Source organism: Artibeus jamaicensis, unplaced genomic scaffold (genome assembly GCF_021234435.1).
Source record: "Artibeus jamaicensis isolate MK-2021 breed Jamaican fruit bat unplaced genomic scaffold, CSHL_Jam_final scaffold_474, whole genome shotgun sequence".
Classification (NCBI taxonomy): Eukaryota; Metazoa; Chordata; class Mammalia; order Chiroptera; family Phyllostomidae; genus Artibeus; species Artibeus jamaicensis.
The window spans coordinates 42,486,652-42,499,752 of NW_026522046.1; the positions used below are offsets into that span (position 1 = coordinate 42,486,652).

General features: G+C 53.9%; 1 protein-coding gene across 2 annotated transcripts in view; it reads left to right on the top strand.

Moving 5' to 3' along the window:
• Positions 1-2,675: 2,675 nt before the first annotated feature.
• Positions 2,676-13,101, top strand: part of C2CD2 (C2 calcium dependent domain containing 2) — a 46,379-nt gene continuing 35,953 nt past the window's right edge. Inside the window, exons 1-2 of one of the 2 annotated variants that reach the window (XM_037144599.2) lie at positions 2,676-3,366; positions 12,081-12,179. In XM_037144599.2, the coding sequence (XP_037000494.2) occupies positions 3,094-3,366; positions 12,081-12,179 (372 nt within the window). In that variant the 5' untranslated portion in view covers positions 2,676-3,093. The remainder of the gene's footprint in view (positions 3,367-12,080; positions 12,180-13,101) is intronic. The other variant, XM_053657802.1, reaches the window with a different exon arrangement.

Here is a 13,101-nt window from a genome sequence, read left to right on the forward strand (position 1 = left end):
TTCCTTTTAGGAGCACCAAAGCCAGCAAATGACCTTTGCAGTGCAGAGCGTGGAGGACCTACCCATCAGAAGGTGCAGTGGGCCAGAACCAGCGTCCTTCTCAGGCAGAGCAGCAGCCTGGCCCTTGGGTTGGAGGGATGTCGAGTGGAGGAGAGGGCTGCATTGCTGGGGACAGGGAATGTCACTACCTGCGGGGACAATGCTGTTCTTACAGAGAGCTGAGTCATTGGCTGTCCTCGGAGCCCTGGATGGATGGCACTGGGAGACCTGCCTGGATGGATGCCGGGCTGGGAGCAGATGTGAAGGCGGCCTGGCTTTCTCACAGATTTAGAAGACGTTAGTGTTGCATGTTTCGGTCAACTGCATTTTTCGGTAAGCCCAGGTGGTTTCTTATTCTCCCTCCATTTGGTTCTACAAAGAAGTGATTCAGCCCCTAAATGTGTACAGTCCTTTGTAAAAACTCCAAACCAGAGGTGGTTGTTAGTTTACAGTTTGTTACAAGCCTCTGAATGAGCCAAGGGGGTGCACATCCCTTGGAAAGTGGCCGTGAAGAACGAGACCGGTTCCACCAGTCACACAGGACAGGACGGGCCCTCTCCTAACTGCCACCCTGGCTACAGCCAGTGTGCACGCGTGCCCGTGGACACGTGCCCAAGTAGGGAGATGGGGAGCAGAGGTATCTGGTGCCCCTGGTATGCTGGCAAGAGGGCCAGCAGGGCTCGAGTCATTCAACTGCAGATCAGGAAATAATTGGAGGCTTGCTCCAGAGAAGAGATTTCTGGGCAAGGGAGAGCCATGCCCCCAACCTTTCAGGGACTGTGGGATGAAGGGAGAGCTAGTGTTGAAGGACCAGGTGATTTACAGAAAAGCTCAGAGGACCATTCTAGTTCCACTTTCTATGATCAGACCTGCCTGGTAAGGGCTGGATCCCCCCTGCCCAGCTCACCTGGGCAATCCGATGATTTCAGCTCCCTGCCAGCTTCCTGTTCTGTTTCTCACAAAGGGTGCTTGGTCCAGCTGCCTCCCGATTCCTTTTGCTGGAAGAAAATCAGGACCCTCGAAACTTCTTTCATCCTCCTGCTGCTCTACATCCCACAATTTCAAACTCACTCTCACGTCCTGGCCTCCAGCCTCTAGGCAAGAAACACCCTCTCCTGCGGGGGACCACCCCCTGTCCCCTGACATGCTCTAGCCTAAGGAAGCCCTTCTCATGGACCCTGGGGCCACCCCCTAGCTGGACTTTCTTCCCTCCGCATTTTTTTTCAACCCAGCCTCCTCTACCCATTGCTGGGAGTGATCTTTGTAAAGTACAATTTTTAAAACAACTCTGTGCTTCCTACAGTGTATTGCTTCTCTTTGTCAGTGACTCAGTCTACTACCCGTGTTTCAGTGGCAGCCCCCAGCCCACCTCTGACTGCCTCCAGCCCTCACACCACCCCCTTCACTCTGCCTCAGAGGTAGGGAGCTACACGCAGGCCTCAGGGCCTTTGCACATGCAAAAGCAGGCTCACACACTTCTGCATATGTCATCACTCTAACCTCTCCTTTTTAGAAGGTACCTCACTCCCTGTCTTTAGTACTTGGTGTCCAGGGCAGAGCCTTCACAGTATCTGTGGTTCTCTTTGCGAAGCTGTTCCAGAGGTTTTGCATAATGGGTGACAATAAGTGCCACTAGCCTGGGAACTAGACTTAGATTCTAGTCTCAGATCTGCCCAGCTTGTCTGTCTTCTTGGCAAACTCCCCCAGCCGGGTTCTAAGGCATCCTGTGCAGTGGGTGGGAGGGGCTGAGGCAGAATCAGTGAGCTGCCCTGGGCTGCGCAGGGCACAGCCAGACTCACCACCGGGCTTACTCCAGAGACCCGCCCATCAGCAGATTCTGGCCAGGTAACCAAAGGCTAAAAGTCAGATCTAGCCAACCCAATTCAATTCAAGGTCAAATCCCCTCAATACAGTTGCAGAAAAATATCACAATCACTTTTATGATTTAGGCCTTAGAGAATTTTAGACTGGTATTTTGTGGCATTTCCTAATGACGGGGCCTGACTGCAAGGTGAGGGGCGCAGGGCGGGGCTGCCAGACACCGGAGTGCCCACATGCCTCCTAACAGATAACACATCCCGTGCACAGATGACCCGTCTTCAGGCCCTCCTGACTCCGGGGTGCGGGTCCTGGATTCCCAGGGACTTTCCACCTATGTCAAAACCAGACATTGTCACGGTGGAGGGCACCTGGTGATCCTAGAAACTACCTTTCCATATGCACAGGCTCAAATAGGCGTGCACACACATACACATGCACATGCACGCGCACACCCGCAGGGAAGCCGAGTCACCAGCCCCACAGCATTACTGGAATCCAGCTAATTGGAAAGTCCCGCGCACCGCGTGGCCGCGTAGCGTCGCCACGCCGGGAGCGTGTCAGCGCTGGAGAAAGCTGCCCCTGGCTCTCGGAGCAGGGCCGTCGTGCTGCGGCTGCCCGCCGGAAGTCGCGGGAGGGGGCGGGTGGCGCGCGCGTGGTCAGACCAGAGCCCAGAGCGGTGGCGGGGGCGCGCCCACAGGGGTTGGACGCGCGGGGCCTTTAAGGGGGCGGGGATGGCCCGGGCACTAGTGACCCAGGCCCCTCCCCCTAGGACCCGGCCCCGCCCCACCTCACTGCCCCGCCCCCCAGCCGGAGTCTCTCCGGCCACGGCTGGGCAGCAAGCCGAACGACGGGGGGCGGTGCGCGCAGGAGGAAACGCGCGGGTTGCGCCCCGGGAACTACCCAGACGCCGAGTCGGGAACGCCGGTCTTCGCGTCACCATTGCCAGGTGTGCGGGGTTGGGGCGCAGTTCTGGACTGTGGCCGCCGTGCACGGGCCGGCTTTTCCTCCAGCTCACCCCGCCTGGTCTCCCAGCTCCGGGCTCCCGACTCCGAGCTCCGCGTCCAGGGCCCCAGGCCCACGCCACCAGCCACCCAGATCCAGCCCGCTGCGCCCCTCCACGCCCCCCGCCGGCCTCTGTCTGATGTCCTGAGCTCGCCACCGCGGGCTACGCGCCCCGCCAGGGGCTGCCCTGGCAAGTTGTGGGGCGAGGCGCGCCGGGTATGCGCCATCACCATGTCCCGCCTGGACTCGTGGCTCGGTGAAGTCCAGTGGCTGGTCTTGGTGTCGCTTTTCGTTGTGGCCTTGGGCACGGTGGGCCTGTACTTGGCGCAGTGGGCGCTGGCCAGGGCGCGATCACGGTCCCCGCGGCGGGTGGCGGAGCCTGGCGAGGACCAGCGCCCCGAGTCGGACGTGCTGCTCTCCTGGATTCTGACGCTGAACAGCTGGAGGTGCCAGTGGCAGGCCGCCTGGGTGGCCGCCCTGAATCAGGAGGCCAGACGAAAGGGGGTGAGTTTCTGGAGGGTGGTGGTGGTGCTGCGGGCCGGGTGCGGCTGACGGCGGGGTGCGGGCCCTCGGTGCTGAGCCTCCTCTGTAGGGGCTCCTCACGCAGCCCTCGACTGATCTAAGTGAGCCTTCCCGGGGGACGGCATCCTTGAAAGTTAGGAGAAAGACCCTGGGGAGTCAAAACGAGGTGGCAAGACCCTATTCACCACACGTGAGTTGTGCCAGGTACTGGCTGTTGGAGAGACTCATCAGAGGGGCCCATTCCCTTCGCCCTTCCAGAGTCCCGGGTGGGTTCTGGCTCCCGACTGGACACTTTCTGCTTTTGCACCTGATGTATGAATAACTGCGACCCCAAAATGCTCCATCGATAGGGCTGCATCTCCCCAAGAACTCATTTCTACAAGGTGCCCCTGCGTTTCCCGGCCTGTGAAATGGGTGGCCATTCGTTGAGAGCCAGCCGCTTGCCAGACACTGTCTTGAGGGTTTTGGGCTCACTCTCGTGAATCCTCACAACTCCTGGGACTGTGGACACTTCCCAGGTGAGGAACGGAGGTCTGGAGAGGTTAAGTGACCCGCCCAAGGTCCCACAGCCCATGCTGGGCTGAGCTGGGATTGGAGTCCAGCTGCCTCCCACCCCAAACGAAGCTCAGGGGCTTGTGACCTAACCGATGCCCCGATGCCACACATTCCTGTGGTTTTGTTTCTTCCGGAATTAATGACATGGTGACTTATTTTTACTTTTAAGACATCTTAGTCTAATGACAAACTCCTGGTGTCTCCTATTTCCGGACAGGAATGAGGGCCTGGTGGGAGTGCAGAGATGCCTCTCAGACTTTGCTGGTCCTCCCTGCTCTACGATCCTGCCCAGGTGTGAGCGGGAGGGGGGCGGGGGCAAAGCCTGTGCCACAGGCTGTGGAAACAGCGAATGCGCTGTGCCTGGGCCCGCCATCCTTCAAAGTGTCCCCGAGTGGGCCCTGTGCCTGGTCTCTGGGCCACAGCCTTGACTCACAGGGCCGTGGGTTTGAAAACCAAAGTGGTGCATATAAATGAAAAATAAATGCTTCAAGGTCAGTTGACTGCCGTCTGTCCTGGTGCCTGCAGTCCATGTCCCTGTTGTCCAGAGCTGGACATTTCCTGGTCAGGGGAACCACCCATCTCTTGTGGCAGCCCTAAAGCAAACACAGAATTGTCTCCCCACCAGGCTGCCGTCACTGACCCTCAATTGACCTGGTGTCACAGGCCAGGTCCTGGGGCCGAGCCCACCTTGGCTGCTGGTGTGAGTGCATATGAGCCTTGTCCCTGCTCGCTCTCAAATTCAAGGGAGTGTCGGGTGAGTGAGCTGCAGGGTCTGTCACTCCAACCCTGGGCCCCTAATGGAGTTTCAGGTGCACAGGCAGGGAGGGCCCTGCCTTCTGTGTGTGAGTTGGGATAGCCCTGCTTAACCCATTCTGCTCTCATTTCCTGCCACTTCTGGATTCATGCCAGGAAATGGGATTGCCCTAGACACCACTCCCAGATCGCCCTGGGGTGTTGGAAATTCCTCTCTAGAATGTCTGGTTGGTCAGGTGAAGCTGAGAACCCTAAAGGAACCAAAGGTTTCGAAAGAAAACCTTTCACACACTCACTTGACTTTGTGGGAGCATGGACGGCTCTGTGTTCAGGGAGTGGAGAGAGACGGGGCTTGTCTGTGACACTCTGCTTTTTCTGTTCTCTGTCTGCTCTCGACCACGCACTGCAGTCGGAGACATCGGTGTCTGCAGACTCCTGCCTGGAAGGGGCTCTAGTGCACAGGGTTCAAGCTCAAAGCAGTGCAGAGCCGTCCCTAACAGCCTTGGGTGGCTGTGGGTTGGATTTTATTGTGCTCCCCAGTGCCTGGACCTGTTGCTTGATTTGAGTTCAAATGGGAGGTTCTGCAGGCAGACAGGATCTGGGGAACTCGGCCCCTTCCTATTGACTTGTCATGCCCCCCCCCGCCCCCACACCCCGTCCGAGGCTGTCACCGTTGTAGCACCGATGGCAGTATGGCTGTGCAGGCTGGTGATTCTCTGGGTATCCTGACCCCGGCAGCCAGCTCTGCAGTTTCTCTGTGCCCTCCCTCCAACTTGATTCCCACTAATCCCGGATTAGGGGTGACACTCCATGCCCACTAGGCCCAGAGAACCGCAGTTTAGTGCCCCTCCCCCCAACCTCCCAGCCTGTCCTGTTATCTCTCTGCCCTGGCTGGGGAAGGGACCACTTCTCAGCCTGTCACTGGGGAGGTTGGGGACACATTGGATGTCATTGATCATATCCAGCATCTTTGTGAAAAGTGGAATTCTCTACTGAATGGAGATAGTAACTCCTCTCATTCTAAGTCTTCCCCAGCTTTGTATTTTTAGAGCAAAAGGAACCCTAAACTCTTCTAGAAAAGCCCCTTCCTTCTCCAGAGGGGAGACTGAGGTTCATGAGCTGGGGAGACTTGCCAGGTTGACCTAGACCCTGGTCTGGGACGTCACAGTCCATCCACATCTGCTCACATTCTCCTGTGGGCAGCAAATTTGACTTGGAGACACATGTGTCCCCCTTAACTGAGGTCCAGCAAGAAAGGACAAAGGGTCCCTGACCTCGGTGGCTCAGTGGGTTGGATGCTGACCCACAAATCAAAAGGTTACTGTTTCAATTCCTGGTCAGGGCACATGCCTGGGTTGCAGTCCAAGTCCCTGGTTGGGGGTGTGTGAGAGGCAGCTGATCAATGTTTCTCTCCCTCTCTTTCTTTCTCCCTTCCCCTCTGTCTAAAAAATAAGTAAATAAAATCTTTTTTTTTAAAGAAAGGATACAAAGTGTTCTATTGTTTAACATATCACCCCCAACTATGGTCCCCCTTTACCCCGGGACCTGAGGATTGAGCGATAACCCTTTGACTCTGGGTGACCAGTGACTGGGGCAGCACAAGTTCCTCGTGTCCAGCAGCAACGTGATTCCCAACCCTCACTCCGAAACTATTTTTAAATTAGGGTGGTGAGTTGGAGAGGCACGGGAGGGAACCATGGCCGCTGTGCCAGCTGGCCGGGCCGATGCCAGGTGTTGGGGAGCACAGGTGAATTGTCTGGAGAGCTTTGGAAAAACACACATGCCTTCCCCCTCCCTGCAGTTCGGACTCAGTAGGCTGGTGGGGGTGCGGGGGGCTTCCCCACGCCAGCTTCTCTCTAGGGAGAGGCGGCCGGGTATGTGCCTGTCCCGACGCCAGCTAACGGCTGGTCGCCCAACACCGCCGCCTCTCCCTTCCAGTGCTGCAAACACCCCGAACTCCAGTCTGTCTGACCACAGTGCCGACAAGGAGAACAGACCCCGGACCTGCCTCTCTCGGTCACTAGATTTGGAACGAATGCCCTGTTACCTGAAAGCAAGAGCTGAGGGTTTCCCTTTAGTTCCCCTGTGTCACACTGATGTCTACAAAAGGGTTCGCCTGTGACAGGCAGGCAACCCAATGATGGTCCGCACCCCCGCCACCCCCCTGGGGCCTCTGGGTTGCCATTTCCGCAGCAGCCCCCTGACTGTGGAAGCCAGGCCTTGTGGCCCGGAGACCCTTGCGGGTAAGCTGGACCTCGCCTCCCTCCCAGGTGGATGCCACGCACGGGGAGTCCTGACCCCAGAGTGGGGGCTGTGTCCTGGACTTGTCCAGCCACGGGCCGCCCTGAAGCCGTTTGTTTTTTCAGTCCTTTGCCTTGGGACATGGGTGTTCTAAATGCAAATGACAAAGACGGGGCAGTTTGTGGTTTTCAGGGGAAAAAACAGGAAAGATGCTGTGCAAACTTTGAGCAGATTATTCATCGCTCTGACTTGCGGATGAGCTTCAGCATTTAACATGCAAACGAAGTGACAAGCCTTCAGAGCTCTCCTGGTGACATAGTACCGTCCACAGTGGCCACAGTGTAAGAAGTCAGTTTGCAAGAATATGAAGCCAGCTGGATTGAGGGGGGCACCCTTCACCGTGACCCCCACACCCCAAACTGTTCTCATTCCTGTTGTTCAAACATTCAGGGTTCTGCCCATGGGGCCATCATTGGGTTATTCCTTTCGTCTGGAACACTGGTTTCACCTTTGCCCTCACCTAACGTCTGTAAACTTTTCAGAAAGGGGTCCCTGGGCCACATTTCCAGAATGCTGCCCCAACCCCACCCCAGCAGCCTGGATCGATTAGTGCCTTACGGTCACTTGTGTCTCACGGGATTGTGAGCTAGGCCAGAGCCCTGCCTGTCTGGGCACAGTCCACCTGGTGCCCGGTGTCAGGCTGTTTCACAGCAGGCAGTGGTGGGGGTGGGGGTGGGATGAATGGTGGGGCCTGTTAGAGACTTGTAATGGGAAGGAGGAGACATGGCGGCCGTGCGCATCACCCCAGCTGGACACAGGCCTTCCCCTCTTGGGAGCCAGCCAAGCCTGGGGAAAACAAGCTGTTTAATGTGCTTTGTGTTCACTTCTAAAGAATCAACATTAGAGGAGGCCGGCTCCCTGATGACTTTGCAAATTGTCCATATGAAAGCCAGGAACAGGCCCCAGGTCAGGTTGGTTTTTGCACTCTCAACCGTTCAGGGAAAGGAAGAGTGGCTGCAGTGTTTAACTAAGATGCAGCCAAAGCTGACTGGACCCCTGTCTGCTCCCCTTGGGCTGCTTAGTTGGGAGGGGACTTCTTGAGCCGCTTGGAAGAGCTGTGTTCACTACTCAGGCTGAAAGCTCTGGGGCTGTGTGACTTTGGGCAAAACCTGACCTCTCTGTGCTTCATTTGTAGAAGAGGGTAAGTGTGGATTCAATATGGAAAACAGAATCCACTCTGGGTGAGAGGCTATCTCTGTGAGGGGTTTAGCAAATAGAGTCAGTAAAGATGGGCTGATTTCTTCTAAGGCCCCTTTAAAGAAAACCTTATTTCTTACTGCTCTTAGATTTATAGAAAAGTTGCAAAAGTCATTCAGAGCGTTTTCATGTATCTCTTACCCAGTGTCATACAACTGTAGCACAATGTTACTTTAATTTATAGTAAAATGATATTAACATTGTAACAGGACAAGAAAGTTACATTGGCACAATGTAACTATAATTCACAGTATAATGATATTAGCATTGTAACAGTATAAGACATTAATATTGGCACCATGTTACTATAATTCATGGTACAATGATATTAATGTAACAGGACAAGAAATTAACATTGGCACAATGTTAGTATAATCCACGGTACAGTGACATTAACATTGTCACAGTATGAGATATTAACATTGACAATGGTCTTTAACTAAACTGAAGACCTTATGTGAATTTCATGGATTTTTCCGCCAGTATCTTTCCTTGTTCCGGGGTCCCATTTAGGTCCCCATGATGTTAAGTCTCTGGGAGTCTGGAACAGTTCTGTATGGTCTCTCCTTGATTTCTACAACCGTGGCAACTCAGGAGAGTGTCGATTATTCTTTTGCCAAATGTCCCTCAATTTTGTGTTTTTACACAATGGGCCTGAGGTTAATACCACAGAATCGATGTGTCCCTTTCCATATACTTTGTCACAGGGTTCATGATGTCGTTGTAACTTGCCGCTGGGGACGTTGGCGTGAATCCCTTGGTAAAGGTGGTTTCTGCTGGTTTCTCTTCTTCTGTCTTATGTCTCCTCTTGTATCACACCATCCCCTCTGGAGTCGAAGGTACTTTGCGGACGGAGATACTTTGCGACTATACACGTCCTGTTATCCTTACTCTTTGTGGATGAATTTTGGCATCCGTCTGTGTGATGAGTCTGCAGCAGTTACTTCTTCGGAGTTTGTTCGATGGTGATTCTTTTTTTGTTTTCGTCCCTCCCACATTTATTCATTGGAAGAAAGAGCTGCTGCTTCTCCTCCATCTGTGTATTTAGTTGATTGTTCACATCAGCGTGGACTTATGGATATTTTATTCTGTGGACTTATGGATATTTTTACTGTCGCTATTTGTCTTGTTGCTTCGGTGATATGGGCCGGGCCGTTGTATTCTTCCATCAAGGTAGAAGGTCATGTGTGTGTGTGTGTGTGTGTGTGTGTGTGTGTGTGTGTGTGTGTGTGTGTGTGTAGCCCTTCCTTACTTCCTGGTCCCACAGGTGATTTTTCTAGACTCCTCTTGTGTTTTTCCCTCTTTCGGTCCTGGGTTCAGCCCCTTCTCAGGGCACTCCCGATCCCTTCTACTGGTGGGGCCTGTAGAAACGAAGGTCTGGGCACCAGGTGTGCTCATTTCTGCTGGGGTCTCATTGCTTTTGCATTTTTTAGTGGACAGAGCTGGGAAGCATGGGTGTGCATACAATACACTCAGGCACACGTCTGTATTTCTCTATGTTTCTGTCTGTGCTTTCAAAATCACGGCTCGAGGCTGCTTGCTTGGTCTTCAGGGCAACAGCACAGAATTCATCTCATTCGGCCCTTGCCGTGTTTGGCACTTCCTTCTCCGGGGGGAGGCGTCGGGTACTTATCATCTGGGATGTGTTTACTCTTTGGTCGCATCTAGCATTCACGCAGAGTAGCCTCTGATCTGCTGACCCGCACCCCTGCGAGAAGCTCACTTACTGCCCAGATCACGGCGTCTGTGTGCGGTCAGGGTGCCGTTTCCCTTAGACCTGGGTTTCTCCACCGCCTCGGGCGGTCATGATATTCATTTGTGATGCATTAGGTTTGTTTATTAGTGTTTGCCTTCCATGTGCGGTTCCTCCCACATCCTGATTAAAGAGAGAATCTACGTTTACCCAGTGACCTGGGATGCCATTCTTGTCCCATGCTCAGTTTACCCAGGAATCTGGGTCTAGTTTGGGACTTTCTGCTCCTGTCCCCTCGTCCATTTGTGTGTTCATGCCCTGTCTACCCCGTCTGAAATGTAGAGTCTATAGGGGGTGCAAATGTCTGGCAGGGGTAGTCCCCCTCATGGTTTTCCTTTCTTAGTGTTTACCTGGCGATTGCTGTGTGTCGCTTTCCCAGGTGGACATTGAGTCTGGCTTTCGTCTAAGCAGGGTAGGTGGCACCTGGAATGTGAGTTTGAGGTTGAGTGCTCTGTACACACTAGGCTTCCTGAAACTTGACAGGCAATCAGGAGGGGAAAGGGAACCTGTGTCCTCCTTTTAAATTAGTCATTTATTTCCTCGGTGAGACCACCCATTGACGTTAGCTTTCCTGGCAGGATCTGTCCAGGGTTTTAATCCTCAAGGTAGCAACGTAAGAAAGAGGGCGTGGGCTGCACCCACCTGTGCCCAGGGCTGGAGGCCATGTGCAGCTGCTCGCGGCACTGGTGGCTCTTGAGGCTGGGGCAGAAAGTGCACTGTTGTGGGTCAGTTCCCTGCCTGGCACTGGCTTTGTGGCGAGGGCTGCTCTCTCGGCCAGCCAGCCTGGTACGTGGGCCGTGCCCTCACCAGGCTCACGGCATACCCCTTGCCGGCAGGTCATCGCAGAGCAAGCACCGGCCTTGGAGAACGCGGCAGAGCAGCCCCAAACCGTGATTTCATTGCTCTTGGGGAGTGGAGTTACTTCTCCTCTGATGATTTTTGGGCAGCGAAGTGGGCGGGGTGGCGCAGGGTGAGGCGTGATTGGAAGCATTCTGTGCCTGTTTACTCTTTTGGACCACGTGGAATTCCTAAGAAGTAGCCTCTGTTGACACCCTCACCTGCTCGTTTGTGCCGCGTCTGCCAGAAGAGCTTGTGTGCCTCTTGCAGAATTTTATTTTCCCACTCCGATCGTGTCTTGTAGTCAGAACCAGCTCACCGCAGCGGGGAGCCTCTGAGATGGGTGGGGAGTGGTGGGAAGCTGTGGGCAGACGTTCTCCTTGCAGCCCCCCCCCCAGTCCGAACCTGTTGACCACAATGTGCATCAGGAAGCGTTTAAGAAAAGTTTTTATTCCAGGGTCAGGCTGTTGGCCTAAGTGTTTGGCCTCTCAAGAGAACTTATTTTAAAACAGACAAGACCCGGTTGGCTACCCCAGCCCTGGTTTGTTCTTTCATAAGACAGCAGTCGTGTTGCTTTGGGGGTCATACTAATTTAATTGCACATCTCTTTCACTTGGAGATTTTTAATGGCAAGAACCTGAGTGGATGCAGGCTGAGGAGCCACGGGGGAGTTTACGGGATGGGGTGCGGGAGGGTGGGCAGAGCCGAGGCAGGGTGGGACCAGGAGGCCGTGGGGGCAGGAGCTCAGGAACATGCTGCTCGGGCTCTTATCCAGCCACGGGTCCCAATCCCAGCAAGAGGGGGCCGGCTCTGGGGCAGTGGGAAAAGAGAAGGGGGCACCTTAAGCACAGTGCCAGCAACCAGGGGTCAGGGAGCAGTGTTCCTCTACAAACAGAGGGTTTCACCAGGACAAGGGGAGGACACAGATACGGTGCTGCTGCACCCATGGACCTACTGACCACTGACCTGCAGCGAAACCTCCTGAAAGAGCCTGCGACCTTGCACCGTGAACGTGAACGTTCAGGACGCCCTTCATGGCCTTGACCCTGACAGCTGCGCTCTCGTTCCTGTGTTTCCCTACGTCCCACCCTTGTCCCATAACCAGTCCAGCCTGAGCCGGTCCCCAGGGGTGTGCACTTACTGATTTTTGACCATTGCTGCCCCTTAGAAGCACGGGTTTAACAAAAATAAGCCATGTTATATTTTCTTCGATTTGCAGAGCTGTATAGGAAATGCAGAGTTTTTTCTAAAAAGCGGGCATCCCCATCGTGCATCTGCTTACTGTGCTTTTCTGCCCCAGGGCCCACTGCCCCTCTCCTTCGAGGCGGATCCGCAGCAGCAGCCCCTGGAGCTGGCGGTGCAGCAGGTCTGGAGTGCGGCCAGGTCTGCCCAGGAGAAGGTGAGCCAGGAGCGGTCGCCTGCGTGGGCCTTTCCTTCCCCAGGAAGCGCGTGTAAAGCCGGTGGGGGCGGTTTATTCTGCCTTAGAATTATGGAAAACGCAGACTCCTTGCATGAACAAAATCTGCTCCACCAGCTGGTGAACGGGTAAATAAAAGGTGGTATATCCGTACAATAGACCATCATTCAGCCGTAAAAGGAACGAAATTCCGACCTGCGCCGCAATGTGGATGAGCCTTGAATACATACTCAGTGAAAGAAGCCAGTCACAAAAGGCCACATACTGTTGGATCGCACTGATCCGAAATGTCCAGAGCAGATGAATCAGCAGACACAGAAAGTAGACTGGTGGTTGCCAGGGCCAGCGGGGGACAGGGTTCAAGGGGAGAGGGCGGTGTCCACTGGGGGTGCAGGGCTTCTTTTGGGGGTGATGAAACTGTTCTGAGACACCTCAGTGAAGTGGAGCTTCAAAGCATTTAATTCTACAGCTTAAAAGGGTGAATTGTATGGTATGTGAATTATCTCAGTAAAAATATACATTCACATGTATGTGAGTATATATACACACATATATATATATATATATACATTCTATAATATGGTATATTGATTTAAGTCATTCAGGTATTATGTAGAGTTTATTTTATAGTTGCTAACTGTTCACAAGCTGAAATTACTTATTTGTAGTCAGATACCATAAATAATTTTACTGATTTTCTTAAAATGGAAAGTATCTGCAAAAGATCCTAAAAAAACTTTCTCTTAAATACAAGGCTTACCCCTGTGTCTTTCTACATGTTATTATTCAGTTAGAAGCCCACCATTACCAGATGGCAAGGCAGGGACCCCTCCGTGACCCCAGGTACTAGTCCCAGACCCCTGCCCCCTGTGTATCTCCTCCCTGTCCCAGCTAGAGTGTCATT